This window comes from Melanerpes formicivorus, unplaced genomic scaffold (genome assembly GCF_026170545.1).
Source record: "Melanerpes formicivorus ecotype bairdi unplaced genomic scaffold, bMelFor1.0.p_v2 SCAF_6, whole genome shotgun sequence".
Lineage (NCBI taxonomy): Eukaryota > Metazoa > Chordata > Aves > Piciformes > Picidae > Melanerpes > Melanerpes formicivorus.
This window is the reverse complement of record NW_027142358.1, coordinates 19903387-19923180: the sequence shown is the minus strand read 5'-3', so window position 1 is coordinate 19923180 and position 19794 is coordinate 19903387. Positions and strand designations below refer to the sequence as shown.

The 19794-nt window shown below is 44.4% G+C and overlaps 1 protein-coding gene across 5 annotated transcripts; it reads left to right on the top strand.

Moving 5' to 3' along the window:
* Positions 1-6798: 6798 nt before the first annotated feature.
* Positions 6799-19153, top strand: NCOA4 (nuclear receptor coactivator 4). 5 transcript variants are annotated; one of them, XM_068140001.1, is made up of 10 exons: positions 6799-6899; positions 12417-12570; positions 12986-13126; positions 13264-13352; positions 13828-13936; positions 14436-14507; positions 15105-15251; positions 15457-16461; positions 16785-16874; positions 17462-19153. In XM_068140001.1, exons 2-10 carry the CDS (start codon positions 12430-12432, stop codon positions 17465-17467), a joined length of 1800 nt encoding a protein of 599 aa, XP_067996102.1. In that variant the 5' UTR covers positions 6799-6899; positions 12417-12429; the 3' UTR covers positions 17468-19153. The 5 variants fall into 5 exon arrangements, with proteins under 5 accessions (XP_067996102.1, XP_067996103.1, XP_067996101.1 ...); XM_068140002.1 differs by lacking the exon at positions 6799-6899 and adding an exon at positions 9371-9492; XM_068140000.1 differs by lacking the exon at positions 6799-6899 and adding an exon at positions 9860-10035 and having other exon boundaries at positions 15484-16461.
* The last annotated feature ends 641 nt before the right edge of the window (positions 19154-19794 follow it).

Here is a 19794-nt window from a genome sequence, read left to right as displayed (position 1 = left end):
CTGTCACCCCCCGTTCGGTCTGTAGTGTTTGCAGACCACTTGTCTTTGGCCTTATGCTGCTAGTAGAGACCTTTAGGCTGTTGCAGCCTAAGTCCTGAACTGTTTCTGTGAAGGATGCCACAGATCTCACCCTTGACAAACAAGTTTTTCTGTAGGACCTCCTGCTCTAGAGTAAACTTACCTGCCTTCCACATGTAGCTGAAGTTCTGTTGTATAGCTGAGGCAAAAGTCCTCATGGAACAGCACTGTTCCATGCTGCTTATCCTCTGAGACAGCAGTGAGTGTAAATCACTCAAGGAAAATAATAATCAGCTGTAACTGAAGAAGTTTCAGAGAGAAAGAAGCATCTCCATGGTACAAGCAGGGGAATATATTTCGTCCTGATCACTTCTCTACTTGCAGACAGTAAGAAATAGTGGCAAGCTGGGCTAATTGCATTATTGGATAGACATTTAGGCTTTTAAATCCAAAGCAGTAATGACCTCTCTGGAGATGTGCTGAGGAAAGTGGCCTTCTGGAAGGATGTTACTGTTCATTACAAATGGAATAAGAAAAATCATGTAGGTTTGCTCAGGAAAAATAACATGCAGTGAGGTTGGGATAAAACAGAATCTTGGAGCAGAGACGAAACACAGGAACCCTGACCCCAAACAGTGAACAGAGCCAGCTGCTTTCCAGACACTGCCATAGCTCCCTCTCTCAGGAGCTTTTCCAACTGTGAAATTGCAATGTTAATACTTTGTTACCATCTGTTCCTTCCAGACATGTTGAGGTGATTAATTTGTCATCTTAAGCCCCTTGAAAATGAAAGCAGTGTATTAGATCTAAGTGATACAGTTAATTGGAAAGAGAAAGAGTCAGCATGTGGGTTTGAGTTGGAAGTAAATAATTCTAATCAACTCCCACAGTACTAGTTAAATAACTTGGTGAGATTTGCTGTGTCAGTCATTTGTATTTTTCCCTTTGGGGGAACTTTAGGACTCTGAGAGAAGCAGGTTTTGATTTACAAGTTTTTTTTTTTCCCTTTTCATTCAATTCAGAACTATGGATCTGAATTGAAGAACACAACGTCTCTCTTGAGCTTCTTTCCAAAGCTTTGTTATTTACACAGGTCACAAGATCCAGCTGACCTCTGCAAAGAAGAACCTCCTAATGCCAGTGAGCCTGTGATAGAGCCCAGAGCTGCTCATGTCTGCAAGTGCTGCATGCCTGCTCAGCGAGAAAGCTGTGGTGCTTTCTGCTGATGTTACAGTCTGGGGCACCCCCCTCCCCTGCTCTTCTACATGGAACCATTCTACAGAGCCATGTGGTTAACAAAAGGGAAGAGCTGAGTAAGCTTTGTGTGACACAGGTTGCTGAGAATTTTGTTCTTTTTCTTTCTGAAAAAGAAACTTGCAGCCAAGACCTCTGCCCAGTGCAAAAGTGAGGGTGCTCATTTTTCACCTCTGCAAGCTGGAATAAATACATCCATTTTCTGTGGGGCAACAGACATGCCATGTGCAAAACCAATGCTGTGGAGTCATTTCTTCCTCTGGGAGCTCCTTCATTAAGCCTAAGCACATGGTTGCTTGTGGGTGTTACTGCAGGTCTGTGTCAGTGAAGGGAATGGTGAGAATCCTTTTCCATGGTCACCTGAATGTACAGCTTCCATCTTCCTCAAGCTGTAGAATTGCTGAGTGTTGAGCTGACAGCCATCACGTGTACAAGGCCCCAATACGTTCAGATACTAAGCTGTAGCTTGTAAGCCTTTAGAAGCATTAATCCCACCTAATATGTGACCTAAGTATGGTATCTATCTTATTATCAGCCTTTCAATATACTTCAGTCTACACTACTCAGAAAATATGTGCAGGAAGCTTAGAAAACAAAGGGTGGAAACAGAAGCAAGGAAATGACACTGCAGACATCCATCCCATACCAGCCACCGCCTGGCAGAGAAGGCAACTCCAACAACAACAGTGTTGTAGATGGCTCAGCAGTGTAATGCAGCAGAGATTTTTGTCCCCTGTGGTGTTAAAGGCGGTGTGACACGGTGAATCTGGGTCAAGAGCTTTGGTGAACCTTGGCTGGCCAGGTTCTGGCACCACCTGGCGCTCGGTGGCTGGCACACAGTCAGGCAGTACAGACCCACTGATTCTCCCTGCATTTTCTGGTTCCTGCTCATCACCTACAGTTTACACAAAAGCAAAGGTGGGGCAACATCTCCCTGTGCAGTGAATCTTGCTGAATGCCCTGTTGTGCTTTCCAGCACACCAGTGCTGAGGGGCAGCAATTCATGGTGCACAAAGCACATCCAGGCTTGGGGACTGGGATCTGACTTGCAGTGTCAGGAGCTGGCATCTCTGTTCTTTCTCCTTTGCCACAGACACTACCCTCAGTAATGACACATGCATAAAAAGCTATTCCCTTTCTCTCCTCTGTCTTTTGCTATGGTTGTAGATAACTTTGCTTACCCTGCCTCTGGTGCTGGCTGTAGTGCGAACTGCTTCACCCCAAACTGGGACTGGGCAGCAGCTCCTGGAGGTAGGTAAGTTATAGGCTGTCTTGTGTTTGTGTTGTCTGGAAAACCCTACAAATGCCATTGCCTCAGAAAATCCAATTTTAGGAAAGCCTGTGCACTAATTTGAATTCACCATAGGATGGGTTATGTTGTAATTCCTTCCTTGTATTCATAATGATCTCTGTTTGCTAAATGCCATGTTTTTTTCAGCATCAGCCTCAATCTAACAGTAAAACTAGGGGTTACTTTGGTACCATGCTGCTGTAGCTGCTTTCTTAAAAAGGATCTTGGAAAAAGATGAGACAAGTGTTTTTTCAGAAAGCAGAAGAGATCTATTTTGGTTGTGGAATGCCTTTTGTTCAACAATCCACTTCTCCATATAAATAAGAGCAAGAGCCATCCCTACTTGGGACCTCACCTCGAGTACTATGTACAGGTTTGGAGCCCTCAATATAGGAAGAATGTGGACCTGATGGAGAGGATCCAGAGGAGGGCCACAAAAATGATCAGGGGGTTGGAGCACCTTTGCTATGAGGACAGGCTGAGGGAGCTGGGGTTGTTTACCCTGGAGAAGAAGAGGCTCTGGGGAGACCTGCTAGCAGCCTTCCAGTACCTGAAGGGGGCCTATAGGAAGGATGGGGAGAGGCTGTTTACAAGGGCCTGCAGTGACAGGACAAGGGGCAACAGCTTTAGGCTGGAGAAGAGCAGATTTAGATTGGATATCAGGAAGATGTTCTTCACTGAGGGTTGTGGAACACTGGAACAGGTTGCCCAGGGAGGTGGTTGAGTTCCCTTCCCTGGAGATATTCAAGGTAAGACTTGACAAGGCCCTGGGCAGCCTGGTCTAGTTGGGGATGGCCTTTTGAGGTGCCTTCTGGCCTGGACCATTCTATGACTCTAAAAATCTATTTGTCTGGGTATCTATTACAAAAAAGATGCTGTGTTGACAGATACCTGAATGTTTAGGTATGTGCTTACCAACATGTCTGTGCATAGGGTATGGAGTCTTAATGCTTTCATGGCATACATGAGAAAGTAGGACATGAATAATGGTATTTTCCTCTACAATTGCTAGTAACCCTGTTGCACAAGAGAAATAATTTATATTATCCCAAGCTGATGTGTTCCTTTCCTTTGTCCCTTTACTGAGAAATGACACTTCTTCGGTTAAAACTTCTGCTGTTATTTTTTGCATTGATAGGTTTGGTTCCTAAGTAGATTTGTTTATGTCTGTGGCAGGACCCTGATTCACAAATGCTGGGCTCTCACTGCAGCCCTTTGCTTCCAGAAGTAAGTTCTGCCTTTGGTTAGACTTCCTGGAGAAAGTACAGAAAACCTTCTGGGAGCCTCTTTAAATGAAAGATGCAAGTGGAGTTAGATGTGGTCTATACTTCTGTTCCATGTGAAGTGGCATAGACTACATGTGGGACAGATAAATAGACAGTAATTTTTAAAAGTTTGCAGTAATAACTCCTTAAACTAGAGAAAGGAAAAAGGCTAAGTCTGAAGTGCAGAGAAAGGTTATTAAAACATCTGTCTATATATGAAACTGTATGGAAATTAATAAATATTTAGCTTATTTCTGACATTGAGGTAGCTTGACACAAAAAGCAACAATTTATGGTGAGCAAATGCAGCACAAAGAGCTCTGAAACTCCCTTGCAGGGAAGTGAAGCCTTGGACTTAAGCACAACTGACTGCTGCCCTGCTTGGCTCCTTGGGCAGATCAGTGGCTGCAAGGTCGACCTTCAGTCATGGGCAGGATGAGCTCTGCGGGAAGGTTGGAGATGAATCTGGAATGCAGCTGTGGGACTGAGTGCCAGGTCATGGCCTGCCTGGAAGAGGACCAAGGACACATGTCAGAGAGGATAAGCAGGAGGGAGGGCCATGAACCTGGGTGGGCAGGGACTTAGGAGCATTAATTTCCCTGATACCTACAATGACAACTCTTCTATAATTTCATGCTCTGGTTTGGCGCTGTTGCTGTCTCTGAGAGGAACTACTGTCAGCTTGTTAGTCTGCTTTGTCATCTGGCTCACTTCCAGCTCAGCCACATTTGCTACTGGCAGTGTGGTGCACTTCTTTTTTAACCCCTGTCTTTTAAAGGCAGCCATATGCTGCTTAATTGTGTGGCAGTTGCAGAACAGGGAAACTACATAATGAGGCATTAAGCACAGAAGTTAACACAACTGCTTCTCTTTGACTGAATTATTGCAGTTATTGAAAGAGGAATGGTCAGAACAGGAACCACAAGCCTTTAAGGATATGTGCATAAACCCAGTAAAATTTACTATAAAATAGTTGCAGCAGAGAACATTCATCAAGTTCTTTGTGTTTTGGGTGGTGCAGAGCAGCACACTTTGGCAGGCCAGTACTTACTACAGGTAGGAAAACATTCCATTTTAAGAATGAGTGGAGGGACAAATCCCACTCTACCCTCTATTCTTACATGCAAGGAAGAGTGTCTTTGAGTATGCACTGAGGATTATTAAGCACTTTTGCTGACTCAAGGCAAAGCCAAGTGGTGGCTTGTCAGGAGGGATGGACTGCAGGACTACTTGCTTGATTCCCACTGAGTGAAAAACAGTACTGAATTTTGGGTACTGGAGCACATTATGCATTGTCACAGACTTCCCAAGGGAAAAGTTGCATGCCCCTGTTCTCATTACCTATTTTTGATATCTATGTAGGTCCCTTTTATGCATTGAAAATGCTTCTCATCATACTCTGGTTGGAGGTTTACTGTCAATACTGATACATGGGGTTTTTTTCAGCACTGAGGAACACCAAAGCACTTAAGTCTCCATCTTTGCTACTGATTGAGCATGAGGTGATCTTGTTTATTTTTATATGAAATCACATCTCTACCTGACATATGCCCCTATTTTATCAGACTAACTTGCCCTTTGTTTAGCTAATGCCACTTTGAGTGAAATAATTTATTGATCAGTTGTGTAGGTTTGGGTAAAAAGGCACATGAGGTGTGGCTTAGTGTAAGGCAGTGCAGGGTGGAGTGTGTACTGCTATCAGTGGTGGGAGGAAAAAGCCCATTAAAAAGATGCTTGCTCTGAAATTCCTTTAGGGCTGAGATGGAAAACGATGCATCCTCCTGGCAAAACATACCTTAGCTACAATGAATCCAGCTTGGACAGTGTACCATGTGAAGTAAATCAATATACTAGCCTATCCACAAAAAACACTCAAACCATTTTGGAGAATAACATTGCCTTGGTCAAGCTTACTGAAGACATGACAGCAACCTACACCTGCCTGTCTGTCCAGGAACAGCTGCTCTCTTCACCCAGGAGAGTCCCGCTTAGGTAACTGGGTGGAGGGATACAAGATCTATATGAGTGCTGCTGATTTACAAGCTCAGACAGGGTTGGTAATATCTTTTCTCTTAAATCCAAATACACATGTAACACATCCTCTGTCTTTTATATGTTTAGACAAGGAAGTGAAATACAGGTTCCTAGGGTAGCAGCACATTCCGGGTTAGGTGTCTGACTTCTTCTTTCTCTGCCAGCACTGAATTATTTATTCTATGGCTGCAGCCATGAGCTCTAACCATGAGTAGCATCCTAGTTAAGAACAGTTTCTTGGTCTAGGCCCAGAGGGGCTCCCGTGTGTAGCAAATGGTGGCTCATCTACCATGTCTATGTAGACCTGCATGCCTAATTGGGTTTTGAGTTGGAACCCTTTTTCTCTGTTAATGTATGTTTTAAGCACTGTGCAAACACCTATAACTCGCAGTGCTTCACAAATGCAGTTTGGGGGGGTCTGGCTGGGTGATCATAGCCAGCTGACAACATGGGCAGCAGCAGTGCACCCTCTCTTGCTACCCTCCTGAGTAATCACTGGATCCTCTTCCCAGCAGACTATGGTGGCAGGTATTAGGAAGCATTCTGCTGTGATTCACACTTGGGAAAAGACAAAACCGAAACAAGTACTGCGTAAAGCCAAACCAAGCAATGCACGCTGACAATTTTCCAGCGGGCATGAACAATACCCAAACTGGTGGCTTGCCACATCCTCTGACATGTTCTCTACTTCATCTTTCTCCTCTACTTTGTTCTTTTGGAGGCAGGGAAAGGGTAATCCGGTGTTGTCTGAGGGGTCGGAACGGTTTCCCGGCCCTCCGAGCCCGCGGGCTGTCCCTGCAGCCCGGTCCAGACCACCCCGGCCATCCGCCGCCGCGGCGGCGCCAACGGCCCCGCAGCGGTTCCGCCGCTCCGCCAGGGGGCGGACGGGGCGGCGCGGGGCGGAGCTCTCGCGAGAGCTGTTGCTGGTGGCCGGGTAGAGGCGCTGCGGCGGCGCTGGGCTGAGGGCAGAGCCTGGAGAGCGGAGCTGGGCGCCGGTGAGAGGGGCATAGCCGGGCTAAGGACAGACTTCGACGCCGGTAAGAGAGGCCTGACAGAGACTGCCGGAGGCCGCCGCCGCCACGGGGTGTATAGGGGGGGGCAGAGACAGGCTTGAGCTCCCCCACGAGCCGGTTCGGGCCCGCGGCGGTTGCGCGCAGCAGCGACGGCCACGCGTTGCCTGGGTGCGGGTTGTGCTGTCAGTTTCTGTGAAGATTTTTCTCCCAGCGTGGCTCAGGCTGCTCTGTGAGAAACGCCTCCCGGTTACTGGGTGGCTGTGGGATGCCCTCGCGTGTAGCGGCGCAGCGAGGCCGCGTTTCCGCGCAGGAGTGCAGGCGGGCGCGCAAAGCCGGCGGAGCAGTGCCGGGCCCGGCGTGCCCGGTGATGCTCGCTTCGAGCCGCCGTGACAAGGGCTGGGTAGAGGCGGTGCGAAGTGAGGTGTCCTGCAGCCTGGGCGGGCCTGGCATCCCCCTTTGGATGGGGCGCAGGAGTAACCAGCTGGAGTGGGGCGTGAGCGGGAAGGTCAGTCGGGAAATTCATATTCTGTGGTGGAGAGATAACTGTGATGGAATACGCAGGTATGGGGCTTGCTTTACTTACCTCTCTTTTTATTCCCGTGAGACGTTAGGCTGCTAGCATTCTTGAAGTCTTCTCTCACTTTAATTGAAAAGGCAACATCTTTTGTGTACAAATGCGCTGTTAAAAGGCTGCATAAGCAATAACAGCCAGGGATAGGAACGATCAGGAGTTGTGCACCGTGATTACTGTAAGCCTGGAAAACGTTTATTGTTAGGTAATTGATAAGTGATAAAAAGTGTAACAAGTACCATTCCTAACTCTGCAAGTGCGTTGCATTGCACTCATGGATATACAAAGAGCACAAGTATGCCATCTTTGGGTGCAGAGCAAGGGATTTGTCAGTTATTTTCCAAAAGGTTTTAAATGCAGAAATCTGACAAATAGTTAATATGGATTTTACATTACAATTTAAGATAACAGTATGTCTGTTCCACTCTGAGATACCTGTGTTGATACTGTATGAAATTATGGCACGGCGACTTCAGGCCTTCATATTCACATGTTCTGTGATTTTTTTTTTAATTGTGTGTCTGCTGTACTTAAAAAATCAGTTGATGGCCTAAAATGATGGTCAGAATTTTTGTCTCATCTGTACTGTTGACTTCAGAACTCAGCTGTTATGAAGACATCTTAGTACATGTGCTTTGTGTATTGGCTGGTGTCTTCCAGACCTAAAATAGGCTGAAAAAGTAGTTGTGAGCATTCAGGTCTATGGCACAGATCCAGAGTAGTGCAGACAGGGGAAAAATACCTGAATTTTAGAAAACTGATTACCCAGAACTTTTATTATTCCTTAAGATGCTAGTTACATTTTCTCTCTTAGAACTGTTAAAGACTTAAAAGTCTCTTTGTGACTTAAAAGTAGCTTGGGAGTGAAATAATCTCCCCCAGCAAAAGCTTTGCACAGATACTGGCTCATGATGTGGGTGCCGTACTGTATAAAAGACTTGTTATGTTTGGACAGAAATGGACATTTCTGAGGTTCAACTCGTGTACTTGCAATACTTCACTCCCTGACCACAACTCCCACGTATCTAATTTGGGACAGTTGCTTAAGAGGAACTACTGTTTTTTTGGTGGGATGAAATGGAAATGAAGAGGAATTCCAGTTGAACAAGCCAGCTGGTTTAAAACCACATCAAGTCAGGTCAGAGAGACCTTTGGAACATCTTTGTACTGCCAACTGAAAGACATCGTTCCTTATTTATAAATAGATTCTGTTCTGTGTGAGGTCTTGTTCCTATCAGAATCTTTTCCCCAGCAGAGGCCCGGGACGGCCATCTTCTTGAGGTTATCTGACACCCATTTGAAATGTAAAACAATTGCTTTCTCTAGTGGCTGTGGGGATGGTTGTGCTGAAAGTGAAAAGCTGGTAAAACCAGTTTTCTGCTGGCTTGTTCGCAGATTGTGTAGGCCAGGAAGGGTTGTCCTCTGCTCTGCTGCTTAGCCATGTGATATTTAATACAAGTGTAAAGAAATGAGTTACGTCCATTATTTTCTGATCTAACAAATATAATCCAAATAAGGGAAATACAGGAAGTGACACCTCAGGGATGGAGGGTGGGCAGCCTGTTTGAAGACTGGAGATGGTGCAGAGCACTAAGAGAAGTAATACTGTGACCCAGAGTCCTGGGTGCAGGGTCTTCACGGTGACAACTCTCCAGAGAGGCCTTTGGGTGCTAGTAGGAACAGCCAGAAATCTGTCTGTAAAGGCTGGTAGTTATTTTGTGATTAGGAGCAATAATATTATCTTCCTGCCTCATTTGGGTGGTTCTTTTGGTTTTGTAGCTGTAACACTTGTACCGATTGCATGCGGGAACGTGCATGTGCTTGTGAAGCTGTGGAAGCAAGAAGAGTAGGCGTGATAAGGGTTGTGTATCTCTCCAGGAGCTAAGTGGGTCTGAGCAGTTTATTACCACAGGGGTTTCTGGAAGGTCACAGGTGCAGAGCTGGACCCAGTCATCTCTAGGTGCCAGGTTCGCCTGTGGCCAGGGAGGGAAGGTTCAGGTTGGCCGTTGTGCAGCCCCTTCGCCCTCGCTGATGCAGAAGACACAGGTACTGAATGCCTTAGCTCTCGGGTGTACTTCGCTGTGTTTGTGACACGAAGAAGAGGCATTGCCACACTTGTGAAGTCGGGAGAAGTAGCGGGTTTGTTGCAAAACGTTCTGGTTTTGCGGTTTCAACTGCCAGCAGGATGTTAGGAGGCCCTCGGCATTTCAGCCGAGAGGGCGCAGGAGGGGAGCACAGCCGGGGTGGACTGGATGTGCCCTGGAGCGCTCCGCGCCCCGCAGAAAGGCCCGTGGTCCCCGCCGGGCGCCCCCGTCCCGGGCTTCCCCTCCCCCGGTCGCTGCCGACGTGCCGGCGCGGCCGGGCGCTGTGGCGGCGAGGCGGGGCGGGGCGTGGGCTGGCCATACCGATAAGGCCTCGGGTCTGGGCCGCGGCGCGGCCGCTGTGCGGAGCGGAGTCTGCAGCGGGGCTGGAGCGGCTGGTCCTGGCTGTTCGAAAGCACTCCGCAGCCCCTGCTGCTGCCGAAGCGAGGCCTGGCATGGACGCGACTGTACAAAGCGGGACAGTGCCGGCTGCTGCCTTCGCTCGGAAGTAAGTGCAAGTTCCGGTCCTGGGGAGGAGTGCCTCTCGTGATGCAGTGTACCCGTGGTGGGAGACCTCCGTGGCATTGAGAGCAGCCCCATGAATTCTGTTTTGTTACTGCTCAGCCTGAGTGTGTGATCTTGGGGTGCGTCCTGCGATACGGAAATGTTGTGAGCTTCTAGTGCTGTTTGATAGCCGTTGGAAGGCAAGGAAATACGTGGTTAGGCCCATTGGGTTTTTTTAGAGGCTTCCAGAAATGGAAAAGGATGGATTTGCTCTCATCCAACTGTAATGTCAGTTTTATTTGTGAATCTGTGGCAAAGCATAAGAGCAGCTGTTTTGCAATAACTGCCAGGCTGGAGGAAAGGAGCATTCAGTCTCTCTGTGTACGTTTTGGAGAGATGTTGTTGCAGTAGTGGGAAAAAAAAGAAAGGGGGGGGGGGGCAACAAATGGAAGGATTGGCAGAGGTTAATAGAGGAGCCTGTCAAGTTTCTTAAAATTTGACTGTGCCAGTGTGAAACTGCTAATGCAACATGTGAAAAAGTAGCATTCCTTCAGGCATTGACCCTGCTTCCCTGATAGCATAAATTCCAAAATCACATAAATGACAACACAGCATACTTTGGACTTAGCTCTCATGGATACACGGTGTAACATCACTTTCACAAAACTCTTTTCAGGTACATGATGAACTGTGAGCAAACATGGCAATGGCATTTAGCCCTTCAGACTTTGACTCAGTTATTTAAGAGTATAATGAATGAAATACCTTTTAAAAAGTATGAATGTTTTGTTTGCTTTTGAGTATGTGACAGACTTTAACATATCTAATGTGTTGTTTTCAGGATTGGGTATATCTCTGCCTTTGCATTAATACTTTAAATTCCATCTGAGAGCTAGCTCTTAAGTTTACCTGTAGGTTGTACATAAGAGAGTTGACAAGCTAAAATCTAAGGGGTGCTGTGAAAAGGAAGTTTAATCTTTACTAAGCATCACCAGTGAAGATCATCAGACTTTACAGAATTGAATCTGTGAATGAATTAGAATATGGAAGTACAAGAGCAGAAACACCCTAAGTTCAAGTTCACTTTCTATAGCTGTGCTCTGTGCTTCCTAGAAGATGAGATGTTAGGGCACGGATGGGATTGAGTTGTTTGCAGAGGCTTGGGGTAGCTTTTGTGTCTGCTCCATGTCTCATGACATGGGTCACCTGGGAGACTTGATGCCTGTGGTGGGGAGGGAACCAAGGGAGTTGCTGCCACTGCCTCGCAGCAAAACTTGTTTGTTCTGTCAGTGTCCACTGGTGAACCACTCTGGGCCTTCTGCTTTGTGAAATACACAACTTTTATGTATCTGTTGAGTTTTGGCTGTAGAAGGATTGTTCGAGTTGCAGTTTATATGGGGCTTGGAAATTGCAGACTAAATAGCTGCTCGGTAGCACAAGCTCCAGGATTGGTTTGTCACATTCGAAATACTCTTCAGTTACTTCTATGGGAGTGACAAAATCAATTAAATACTTAGATTGGCCCGTGTGTACGCTTAAACACTGCTGAGAATTTTCATAGCTCCCATTGCTGAGAACTTGTTTTAAACAGAATGTTTCCTGACTCTTTAGTTAGTGCCTCTGGGATCCTCTGAAACTGACAGAATTGAAAATTTTCAGCAACAAAATAACCACTGTTTATAACAATGCTTATACTGAGGCTTCCTGTTCTTACTAATAATTCACAGTGAGCTTTTTTTTGCCCTTAACAGTGGGAATTCTTACCAGTATCACTTTTGTCAAAACTTTGTTATCTGAGCCTCTTTTACTTGAGGATGTACTGAAGTTGAGTAAGTGACCAGAGCCGCGCAAATATAATGTGCAGCTGCCATAAGTTTCAGGCTTTGCAGTTTAGTAAAGAGTGATCTGTGTGTCAACACTTGGGTTTCCAGTTGGTCAAACTATAGCACATTTTTTTTTATTCATGGGAGCCGGTTAATTTGCCTGCAGTTGAAAAAATGGCTCCTTGTGGGGCCATTCTCCCCCAGCTCCAGCAGAGCTGCTGAACCTTGCCTGACTCAGTCCCTAGCTACTGGAGTTTGCTGCCTAGACATGAAAGTCAGAGAAAGATGAATGCCAGGGGAGAATTGTCTAAGCTCCTGTGGTTGAAGCTGTTGTCAAATATCTTTTGTTTTTTTCTGTGGGCAGAGGCATTTGAGAGATTGTTGTTACTCCTGGAGAAAGATTTGTCTGTGTTTAGAAAAGGAGTATGGTGTAGGAGTCTTGGTTATCTTTGTTGTTCAGCTTTATAGTGAAGTGGAGCAGATGGCTCTTCATATGATGCCCTTCTCCTTCCTTTAAAGAGGAATAGAAACTATTAAGAAATTTGTTTTTACTCTGTTTCAGGAACACGTCAAGAATGAGTCCCCCTCAAGATAGAAGTAGATATTCCTGCAACAGTGAGCCTCTGACAAAGTGCCTTCAAGCAAAGAAGGACTTGGAAACAGCTATATCTGGAATTGTCAAAGCAGAACAACAGATTAAAGAGAACTGGCAGGAGGTAATACTATGTTGATTTAAAAAATGTTTTAATAACTAGCATGACTTCAATGACAGCTTTTATTATTCCAGGGTACTTTCTGTTATGATGACGGTCTGAATTTTTGTAGAGACTTGCAGACATCTTCCTGTGTAATTTGGTCATGCTGTCAATAAAGGTATTCCTGAATTGCTAGCTTAGACATGCAGAATGTCCTGAAACCATCAGCTGAAACATTAGACTAGAAAGATACTTCCCTGGAGATGACCTGAGTCATGTGGTGCTGTGGGTGACTGCGGTTAGTTGTGGAGAAATAAATTGCTCCAAAAATACCACTTGTTTGTGACAAATATTCTGTTGCAATCAGCACAGCTGTTGGGATGCTTGTCCATGCCGTTCGATAGGCGTTTTAGAAGTGGTGCATGTTCCCTTGCAGGTAAAGGCGAAGATTCACAGCCACATAAGCCGCCACCTGGAATGCCTGCGTAGTCGGGAAGTTTGGCTGTTTGAGCAGGTAGATCTCATTCAGCAGCTGAAAGAGGAAGCATTGCAGCAGCAGGCACAGCAGCTCTACTGGGTAAGATTTGGTTGTAAATGGTTGCAGTGGCATTTTGAAGTAAGCTTTGTCCCTGCAAGACAAGGGACAAAGCTTACTTATTTTCTCAATTTTAATCTCAGAAGCTGAAACAATAACGTGTTTTGCCTTCCATGCAGTATCTGGGACAATTCAATTGCCTTATTCATCAGCTGGAACGCTCCTATAGCAAGGAACTAGCAAACCAGATTTCGGTTTGCCTGGAGAGGTAAATATATTTACTGATGCAAGTTAACGCACTTGGTATTTATTTTCACTTAAGAACTTAATTTGATTTTTTTCATCCCAGTAGAACTAATAATAGATTGCTTTTTCTACTTGTTCAGTCCTTCCTAGAAACAGGATCTTTAAAGCAGTCAATGATTCCTCTTTTTATCTTAGAAAAGCAGGACTATAACAACAGGGGAGGGGCTCCTTTGTGCATATTATTTCGAGTACTATTTCTTGATGGGTATCTAAGAAAGAAGGAAAAACTTAGTTACTCTGGCTATTTATTCAGTTTTTGTTTGTGGATAGGCATCTCTCTATGCATGTATTAGAGGTCTTTCTGTTACCTACATAGTGCCAAGTCAGTCAGTTTGGAAGCCTTTTTCTGCAGTAATGGGAGTGATACCCAAAAGTTGACAGGTGAAGATTGTCTATTGTGTTTTTTCCTTTTTGTAACTATTGTCTTACTTTTTCAGACTGGAAAGTCTTACTCTTAAACCAGAGGAGTCTTCTGTCCTGAATTTTGAGGCTGACACATCTTACCTTCGCCAGGCAATTACCTCATTTGGTTCAATTAAAACAATGGTAAGCACCAAGGCTGTCTCGGCTTGGAATACTTGGGAAAAGTTTGGGATTTTGAGGCATTAGTGCAGTGTGTTCCAAGTGGGATTTCTACTTTAATTATGGCTTGAACAGGTTTTTACAAGTCATGTAGTTTTAGCTGTTTACACATAGCGCTTTAACTATTGCATGTAGCTCTGATTTTGACTGAGCTTCAATCTAGTTGTACATGGTATTTGAATACGTTTTGGCAGAGACTGAAAGATGATTGTGTTCTTACTCTCTTCTAGCAATTAATAATGTCACAGTTTTCATTAGATATTAATAGATCTTAATTCTGAAGGAAGCGGGCCAAAAGTAATATTTTTACAATAAAAGTTTCTCTGTGGTGTTTTTAAATGTTTAGAAAACTTTTGCCACAAAGAACTGAACAGTTGTAATTGTGCTTCATTTCTTTATTGTGGAATTACTCCTAGAAACTGGAGAAAATTGAGATTTAAATTAACTTTTACTTTCCTTACAGCAAACCTCAGAGAGAGAGAATACTTCTCCCTGGTTCCCAGGGCAGAATTGTACCCTAATGAGCTGTGAGCAGGTAAGATCAAGACTTGTATATGTGAATGTTGAACTGTATTAAGGGGAAAAGGAGAACTCAAGCACAGTTAGCTTGCTTTAGTAATGACTCCAGTTTCTTTGCTAAGATCTGTGAGTAGCTAGTAGCAGTCACTGTGGTGAGCATCAGTGATCTGATGTTATAGCTGCTCCAGAAACAGATGTACAAAAACGGTGTGTGAATTTGGAGAATGACTGTCAGAAGTGATGTCAAGCCAGAACCTGGAACTATGTAGTTCCTTTTAGTGCTGAAATTTATGGGAAATCTATCCACTGAAACAGTGTGAGGGTAGTAAATTGTGGTCTGAAGGAGGGTTACAGCTGGTTTACACATATCAGAACTGTGCTTTGTACAAGCTGTCCCTTCCCTTTCTTGTCATTTGCTCTATGAAATATCTGGGCTCACAGAAGAATCCATCAGTGCAGTGGCTTAAAGTCACACAGGAAGGGATTGGAAGGGACTAGGGTTTTGTGGGTTTTTTGGTTCAGCAATACTGATACACATTGAGTGCCTCTAATGATGTTCACCACAGGTTTCCTCAGCAGTTACACTCTCATAACCACGAATACTCTTTCTTAGCAGAAAACATTGTGTGGGACAGTGAGTGCCTCACTTGCTGACTGGTTACTTGGAAGCCGACCTGCAGGTGTTTGCCAGGCTCCGTACATTCCCAGCACCAATCTTGAAGAGTGGGTTACACAAAAATGCATGTCAGAGCCCAGCCAGGTAAGCCTTTCATGCACTAACCCGGGGCAAACACAGGAGCCCATGGCAGGTGGAATATGGTGGAAATGAAACTTTCTGTACTTCTATTTGCTCTGGCTCATGTTTAGCTAATGCTTTTGCACTTACTATCAGAATGCTCCAACTGTGCCATTACTGAACGCTGTCTTTCTGTGGTAATAGATGTGTTTCAATGTGTTTTTACCAGGATTCTTCCAAAGTCTGTTATTTTCAGAAAGCCTGGGGAAATCTGAAAGATTTGGAAAACTGGCTCCTGCAGAACCAACAGCGTGATGTAGCTGGGCAGACAGACTTCCCTGGCTGTAAGGATTCCACCTCTACTTTCAGCTCATCCTTTTCCACTGTTGAAAAGGTGGAGGAACTGGAATCCCTTGGACAAGAAGAGATGGATCTTTCTGATTGGCTGCTCACTTCTGACACACAAAATGGAAGTAGTGCCTCAGATGAGAAATGGAAGTGTGAATTTAAACCTTTTAGGGAAGAATGTAATTGGAATGATTGGCTCCTCAAAGCTGAAACATGCACCAGTTGCCGTGGCAGCCAGACCAAAAGTGTGGAAATTGAGAACCTGGGAAATCTGAAGTGCCTGAATGACCATCTTGATGGGAAGAAGTCACCCACCACACCTGCTGTAAATGCTTGGCTTCTTCAGCACCCCCAGGTCTCATTTAAAGTGGAAGATGTGTGCAAAGCTAATGAGCTGTGTGCCAGCTTTTCAGAATGTGTGTGTGATGAAAACTGTGGAAAAGAGGCTCTGTGTAAATGGCTTCTGAGGAAAGAAGGGAAGGATAAAAACAGAGTTCCAGTCAGCCAGAAAGATGCACCAAACCTAGAACATGAGAAGACCAAGTCTCCTGCCAGTAACTGGCTTAACCTTGCACAGCAGCTCACAGGGGAACCTGTTAGTGCAGAGAAAGGAGATTATTCAGCAGAGATCGCAGAACCTTTGAAAGTACTGCTGGAAAGGCCACTGACAAGCTGGCTAGCCAAGTCTGAGCACAAAGCAGAAAGTGTAGAAGAAAAGACAAGTAGGGAAAAAGCAGACAGTAGCTTCAAGAGTCCTTTCCTAGACCTCTTGGCTCCATTCCACCTCCCCTTGAATGTAAGCAGTTGGGTGTTGACTTCAAACAACCTAGAAAACACTAACCCACCTCCAGCAGAGGATAAATGGCTCCTGCGCAAGAAAGCACAGGTGAGCATAAGTTTTTGTTCCTGCTGTGTCTAAAGCAAATAGGCCAGGTTTGTTGGGTTTTTGACTTTATTGCCTGCCTTCTCTTCCAAATTCATAGCTCTTGTGGATAATACAGACAGTTGTTAGGCTTCTTAGCTCTTTTAATGTTTTCAGTGATGATTACTGAAGTAAATGAGGCCAGTGTCTCACACAAACAAGTTGTTATGTTTTGCTAAATGAAGGAAGCATTCATCTCAGAGACTCGGAAATCAGGTGCCTTTTTGAACACTTGACTGAATGTGTTCATGTTTGGAGATCAGTAATTAAGGTGACTTCTCTTTCAGGACTTTGGCCTTCCTACAGTCTGTGACCTTTTTGCCTGTATGAAACTCAATGGAGATAAAGAAAAATGGCTGTATCAGACTCCTTTACAGGTAGGATATACAGGATGTGTTAGAACAGCTGAGCTGAAACATAACTTGGGGGGGCAGAATACAGATGTTGGCAGCAAAGTGCTGTTTTCACAGACTCTAAATGTAATGTTTAACAATAATTTTCTCCTTGTTTTACCTCTTTAACAACTTAGAACATTCTGTATTTTCATCTTGTGATCACAAGCCAGGGAGGGAATTAGTTCTTGAGTAAATCACTCTTTGGCTGACTGACACTTGGTAAAATCTTGGTAACTTCCAGTTACCAAGTAACTAAACTGTGCAATTCATGTCTGAATTTCCAGGCAGCTTCTTTCTTATCTCAGTCATGTATTTACAGCTGATGTCATGTTTTTCCTTTCTGCCAAGATAACTTTATCATTGTTTTGAAATTCATGGAAAAAGTCCTTAGCAGGTAGACTTCAGGTAGACTTCAAGCCCTAAAAGGCAAGATACTCAGTTCTAAGAAGTGTTTTAGTATGGTTTCCCCACCCACTGGGGTGGTTTGTGGTGTGTGCATGTGTGTGTTTGTTTGCACAAGTGTTGCTGTTCATCAAAGAGAATCCTCTTTATATTTTCAATTTGTTTAGATGTGAAGAACTAGAAGCACTGAAATCGTCCCCTTGCTGATCAATCGCACATCACGCTAAGTGACTGCAGCCAGCTGAATTCTTGTGTTTTGTGTTTGGCCTCTGCTTTTTCTTCTAAAATTGTAACAAAAGGAAAGAATATCATATAACAGAGTTATGGTGCAGAAGATGCCTTTTTGTTATGATTCATTCTGAAATGGTAACCCACTGAGCATATGCAATCCAATACTATAGAGGTGTTAGTAAATTCTTATCTATTACGGGACAATGTGAATCTTCTTTAATGGGTTGTCACTTGAAGTAAGTTGAAGCCAGTGTAAGTATAAAGCAAGATCTTTCTGGTACTGTGAAACATCCACCTTCAGAATTGACTTCAAAAGTTGTTGTTCCTTCAAAAGTTGCTGTTCCTTTCAGTTGTTGTAATTTTGTCATGACGTGGGTTCCAGCTTGGATTGCAAGGCAGCTTAGGCTGTATTTGGAAGCAGTTTGCATCTTGTATTGGTGCGTGTCCCAGACAAGTATGTATAGTGCAGAGTTTGAAAGAGACATGAATTCATGTGACAGGAGAATTGGTAACTTAGCTTGGAGTGGAACTCTTCTTGCAAATATTTGAGCCATTCAGAGAACAGGGTAGGGCTTAATTCTTATGCATCAGCAGATCAGCTCCAACTGTGTCCCCAGCATTGAAAAAGAGGAAAAGCTGTAACGTGAAGTGGGTACATTTCTGCCAGTTCTGTCTAGATGATTCATAATGACCTCTTCATTCACTAAACCACTGGAAAGCAGGCATTGTAGCCACATATTGTTTATAGTATTTGGGGAATTGGATGCCTTCTCATCATGCTGTTTAATGGGAAAACACTAACCTGGCACTCTGCATGGCTCCAACTGATCCATTTGAAAGATACATCATCTGTGGATTTCCATCCTGTTATGCATATCAAAGTGGGGTCAAATGACCGATCCCTAGAGGTGTAGACATAATATGAGCAATGTCTCTTTAGGTATTTAGCATTGTGAGCCCAAGGAAAAAGTGCTGAGATGTTAGATGGAAATGTGGATCCTGCCTGTCAGCTTGCATGAAAAACTGTGAAGTTCCTGGTGCAGCTTCTACTCACTTAAAAGAGTTGGTCTTAATGACGATGAAGACAATAGGCTCTCATTCTCTGCATCCCTGCAGCCTGCCCAGTAATAAAAGTGATTTCACTTCTTCACTATCTTGTAGAAAACCAAATTGGCAATATCTAACCTCAGAATCACTTTGCAATGTGAACACATTCCTGTCTTGACAGAACCTGTGCATTTGGTTAAAAATGAGTTTTTAGTCTGAGAGGGGCATGCTGCACATCTGAAACCAGACCCCAGAAGTGCTTAGTCCGTGGACCACTTAAGGCTTGTTTTTGGAGTTCACTTTCCCCTTTGAACATATTCTTGTTGCGTAGGAAGACCGCACTGTGACTAACTCCATTAACAGCCTAACTTGATTAGCAGTTGAACTTACTGAAGGTGATTGACGTGCAGCCCACTTCTAATAATTCCTTGGAGTTGTCATTGTGTGCTACTTTGTCAGTTCATTATGAACCTTTAAAACCTGGGGGTATGTATTCCTTTACTTACTCATCTGTTATCACTAATTGATATTTATGTAAAACATTTATTAGTCTTTTCCATTAAAAAGTAATTGCAACCAAAGGTGTGGTATGTCTCCTTTGCAAGATGCTTAACAAAAAATGCTATGGCACATGGCCACATTAACTCCTGCCCTGTTTCCGTGGATTCACACCTTTCAGTTCTTTCTTCCACCACAACCTACAGTTGGCTGGAGCCCCTCTGTCAAAGCCGGGGAACCCTGGCACCAGTTACACACCTACTGGGGAACTCTTGTCAATTCCTGCACTGCCACGTACATCCCTGAACACACAGCTGCTATGTTCTAAGTCACCCAGTCTCTACTCAGCTGTTCTAAGAAATCCACATGTAGAAAAAAATTGGTTGTTCCTTATGAGTCTTGAATATGTAAAGAGACTTCAGTCCTCCTATGGCTGTACAGCATCCTCATTGCTCTTTGGGTTTTTGAACATCTCATGCCCTGCATGTTTTGTTTGTCCTTTGAGGATTTTCCATCCCTTTAAATTCCAGACTGTGTTTTACCATTCTCACGAGACACTCTGCAGCTGGGCCTGGCAGCCTTTCACAACAATACAACGTGTGGGTGTGCTTATGCACTGTTTGTCTAAGTGGACTAGAGTTAGAAGCAGCTACGTGGAAATGTCCTGAACATGTATCCTGAATGTTCAGCTTTTAAAGACAGGAGAAAAAAGTACTTCCAGGTC